This window comes from Gracilinanus agilis, chromosome 5, assembly GCF_016433145.1.
Source record: "Gracilinanus agilis isolate LMUSP501 chromosome 5, AgileGrace, whole genome shotgun sequence".
NCBI classification, from domain to species: domain Eukaryota; kingdom Metazoa; phylum Chordata; class Mammalia; order Didelphimorphia; family Didelphidae; genus Gracilinanus; species Gracilinanus agilis.
This window is the reverse complement of record NC_058134.1, coordinates 97,611,951-97,616,347: the sequence shown is the minus strand read 5'-3', so window position 1 is coordinate 97,616,347 and position 4,397 is coordinate 97,611,951. Positions and strand designations below refer to the sequence as shown.

Genomic DNA, 4,397 nt, shown 5'->3' with positions numbered 1-4,397 from the left:
TTGATATTATTATGGAAAGCTCCTGGGAGTGGTGGAGCATCAGGTTGTCTAAAGAGGGGAGAACTTAACTAATTTGCCATTCCTGTGGCAAATATGAATGGGCCTGGGCCCATGAATAAGTCCTATACTTCCAGCCTAGGGGAAGCTAGGGAGATGCAGTCTTTTAAAGAAAATAAATCTAAAAGATTTCAGAAAGCCAGCCCTCACATGCTTCCCTCCCACCACAAGGCAGTCCATACAAAATAAATGATGCAGAGGAGAATCCATTGGAAAAGAAAAGAATGCTTTCCTGATTCATGCCCACCCCGCATGGAGGATCAGAACTCTGAGCTATAAAGCAAAAAGGGTGACTCCTTCCTCCAGTCACCACCAAGCCCCTCTCCACTCCAGTAGCGCTGCCAGATCATACCACTACCAGTGGGTCAAGCCAGTGACACTCTGGGTGGGAGTCAGGTTCCCCCCAACCCCTGCAGCTACAGGGACTAGAACTGGTCTTCCCCCAGGGCTTCACAAACTCTATTTCACTTGCTCTGAGGAAACACCAACCTCCTCCCCTTCCTCTAGCCCAGAAAGGAAGAGTTGGAGGGAGTGGGAGAACTCATCCTCTGAATTCAAAGCATTTATTATTTGAGATTAGCCTCAGGACAAAGGACTGCCGGGTATCAGGGGGATATCTAGGAGTGGAATAGATGGAACTCCCTTTCAAGGAGAAAGTGAGAGGTGAGCAGTGAATGAGAAATGGGGGTGGGGAGAGGCTGAGCAGAACTGGAGATAAAGGTAAAGTGTTGGGTAAGGAAGAGGGTTCTCAGCGATGATGCTCCATCCTGGCCCAGAGAACCTTCAGGGCAGCCAGATGCCTCCAGGGCCTGGGGACTCTCCAGCTGGGAAATGGCAGGAGTCTCTGGAATAAATGTTCCTGCTCCAGACAGAACCCCAGCTCACATATTAATGGTCCCACTGGATTTCTCCTTGTATGGTGAGGGAGGAAGTGATTCTCCTCCCAGCAGCTTCCATTCAGACGCTTCCTCAGCCTAAGAACAGAAAGAGAGGTTAGCTCCCAGGATATAGCAAAAAGGGAGCAAAAGACAAGAGGAGTTCATCCCTCAGATCAAGGGAAGAGGGTGCAGTCCAGGATCAGTCACTGGGAAGGGAGCTGCATGAGGAGCTAAAGTCAGGGTGTCCCCCCTCCTAAATAACCTTGCCCCATCATTCACCTGGAATTCAGAGTTCTGGCAGCACATGTGACGGAGACCCACACCCAGGGAGGCCAGAGACATAAGAAGCATCATGGCACAGATGGCCAACAGCATGGCCTGGATTCCCTGGAACAATTGCTGAAGAAGGAGAAGAGGAAGAGTTTAGGAAGCTGCCGGCACCCTCTTCATCAGTGACCGTGTCCTTGTCATTATCACAGTTATTCTTATTAGCCATCATTCCCCCCAAACACTGTAACTACAGTTAACTTCTCCAGCTTCACCATCAGTCATTATTATCACCCTCGATATGCTGCTCTATCTGAGGGAAGGGAATGAAGAACAGAACATTCCAGCTTCTTTCTCCAGAGAGTAAAGATTGCTTTAATCTCTTAAATTCCTGCCTTTTCAATACCAGGCTGTGTGCAGCCTCAACACCTCGGTATTTGGACAGTCCCTTCAATCCAAGGCTGAACCATGTTGAGCTCCAGGGATGCCCTCATTTACACTCCAGGGTCAGTCTTGTACGACTGGAGAAGTAAATGAAGAAAAGTACCTTTGAACCTCTTTCTCTCCTATCCTCTAGCACCCTAGAACTGGCTTCTCACCAACATGATGTCCAAAGTCCTCTCACAGTCTTCAGCTTTCACATTATTATAATGCCAGCTATAGGTGGGGGTTTCTACTGGCATCCGCTCACAGATCCTTCTCATGTCGTTGAAAAAAAAAGGGGTGTCTGCAAAGCTATACGAACAGAGGACGACAGCAGCAAGGGCCGTGGAGATGCTGATCAGGGCAAGCAGGGCAGCCACACCACCCTAGAGGAGGAAGGAGCAGAGGAGAGCAGGTCACATCCAGCCACGGCAGTGTCCCTAATCCTAATCCTTCCTCGCTGATGCTAGCCAAGCAAAGCCCAGCAGCTGGACCCCAGATTCCCCCTCTGACTGAAGGCCTTCAGAGCCAGGGAATATAGAACAAGGAGGGGGAGGAAGCCAGGAGAGATAGGAGAGGAGGAACTAGAGGGAGGATAAAAAGAGGTAGAAAAACCCAAACAGAAACAGAAAAGTCCCCACTCTTACCCAGCAGTTGTTCTGACGTTTTTCATAGATGATGGCCACGGCCCCAGCCAAGACGGCCTAAGAAAAAGAAAGATTAGAGAAGGTTCCCACTTCCCTTCAGAGTCCCAGCTCAACCAAGCCCAGAGAGCAGGGGGAAAATCTGAGAAAGGGGGAAGGAAGCCAGTCACAGAGCCTGGGATCCAAATACTCCCAATTCCATCCTCTGCCATTCCAATCCCCACCTCCAGCCTCTTACCTCTACTCCCCTTGCAACAACTCCACATAAAAAAGAAAACAGGAAGCGAGCTGGCTTTTGCATCACTTAAAAGACCTCTTCTTCATATGCCCCATATCTATGTGCCCCCTTTTCTCTCCCTCACATCCCTCAGCCCCCTCCTCACCCCTCATAGTTCCCTCAAAGACCCTCTCTCCCCAAATACCCTTCCCTACTCACCACAGCCCCTGCCCAAAAGGCACAACCTGTGGTCCGCAGGGGAATCCAAGGCCCAAAATACAGTATTATCCCAAGAGAGCAGCTTGAGACTCCCAGCAATATCAATGACACCTGTAATGTAGGATAGCAACTCAATCCCTGTCCAAGGAGCAGCTAAACTGATGGCTATTCTGACAAAAACCTCCAGGGACAATCTCAACTCCTTACCTAAGATCAGAGGTCAGTCCTGCTCTTAATCTCTGAGGAAAGAAGATTCTACAACCTATCTGTTAAGGCCAGGGAGCTTGAGGTCAATTCAGTTTTTCTCACATCTAACACAAAATCCCTCCCATTTCCTGGATGAGAGAACTTGAACAAGGAAAAGTCACTTTCCCTCTTACTTTCCTCCCATGTAAAAGAGAGAGATGAGGGATTAGACTGGAGTATATCCAAGGAAGTTTCTATTCTGGTTTTCTTCCATTTTCTCTTTGCAACTTCATAGGAATGGAAAGCTATGCCTCTCTTCCCAATTCTTATCATCTCCCACAAATACCCCTTTGAACCCACTCTTACCCCAAGTGCCAGCTGTGCCTGGAGCACCCTTTTGCTCTGGGAATAAATCCTAGGTTTCAAGAAGGAACACCCAGTCTCAAGGAGCTTCGTCAGAGCTGACTCCTGGTGGATGTGTATATTGATTTGGGTTGGTTGGGAGTCCCCTTCCATCACCTGCATCCCATCCACCTTCACCATGCTGGCAGACATTTCTGAAATCTAGACCTGGAAGTAACCTAAACAAAAAGAGGAGGAAGTAAGACAGGTGCAATGAAGGACACTTACAGACCTAGGAAGATTCACATGAAATCATCATTGGAAATACATTCCAAGAGCCTTGAGTTCTAATCCCAACTCTGCTCCTTATTTAGCAGTATTCCCGTTAGGCAAGCCTCGATTTCCTATAAAATGAGATTCAAATCAGATCCAGGGTTTCTTCCAGCTCAAAATCTAGAAACCCTCCAAAGGAAAACTCTCTCAGAGATCCAGGTATTTCTTGAGGACTTTACTTTTCTTGGAGGCTCTATTTGGGGACATGACCTATCCCTCTCCCCACTTTCTTCCCTCACAGTACTTCCCTGCTCCGGACCCACGGTTTATGCCACAGCTTTGTGTATCTGCCCTTAACCCTTCCCCACTTCCCCCTCCAGTCTCCTAGTTACAATCCTTATCTTCCTTTTCCTCCTCCCCCAAATTTCTTTCTCGGGCTCCCCCTTTCTCTTTTATAGGGAGGGAATTTGACTCCCTAAGGTTCGTCTCTCATCCTGGAGAGGGAATGCCCTCTTTCTTCTCTCCTGCCCCCCACCCAGTCCTAAATAGCAAAGTCACTTCAAAGGCTGGGCCCTCCAGGAAGTAAACACATACTCAGATAGATCATGCCCGCGGTCCATGGAGGCTGAGAAATCCAGGTACAGATGAGATCGAGTTCAAGTGGACCAAAGATGAGTATCTTACCTGGTCCGATGTTTGCCGCAAGACTTAGGCAAAGCAAGCCTAGGAGGAGAGGCTAAACGCTGAGCTGGGACCAAGGAAGAGCTAAGCAACCAAAAGGAGGCGAAGAGCTGCCAGGCTAAATCTCCAAACAGTTTTCCACCCAGCCAGAGAGGCAAGACCCAACCCCGGAGGTGGGGACATAAGAGGGGATGGGGGGGGGGGGGGGGG

At 49.0% G+C, this 4,397-nt stretch overlaps 1 protein-coding gene across 1 annotated transcript; it reads right to left on the bottom strand.

Annotated features, from left to right (window-relative positions):
• Positions 1 to 606: 606 nt before the first annotated feature.
• On the bottom strand, positions 607 to 4,333 carry TMEM176B (transmembrane protein 176B). The gene is made up of 7 exons (XM_044679733.1): positions 4,191 to 4,333; positions 3,258 to 3,472; positions 2,706 to 2,816; positions 2,273 to 2,329; positions 1,802 to 2,011; positions 1,215 to 1,334; positions 607 to 1,031 (listed from the first exon to the last, which is right to left on the bottom strand). The coding sequence occupies exons 2-7, from the start codon at positions 3,444 to 3,446 to the stop codon at positions 939 to 941; spliced, it is 780 nt and encodes a 259-aa protein (XP_044535668.1). The 5' UTR covers positions 3,447 to 3,472; positions 4,191 to 4,333; the 3' UTR covers positions 607 to 938.
• Between the last annotated feature and the right edge of the window lie 64 nt (positions 4,334 to 4,397).

Bases quoted from the DNA above. Each gene is read 5' to 3' on its own strand.
- TMEM176B (XM_044679733.1), bottom strand. From the start codon at position 3,446: ATGTCTGCCAGCATGGTGAAGGTGGATGGGATGCAGGTGATGGAAGGG. The intron at 2,817-3,257 runs GTAAGAGTGGGT...CCTACATTACAG, and splicing joins AGGCACAGCTGGCACTTGGG to GTGTCATTGATATTGCTGGG. The intron at 2,330-2,705 runs GTGAGTAGGGAA...TCTTTTTCTTAG, and splicing joins CCTTTTGGGCAGGGGCTGTG to GCCGTCTTGGCTGGGGCCGT.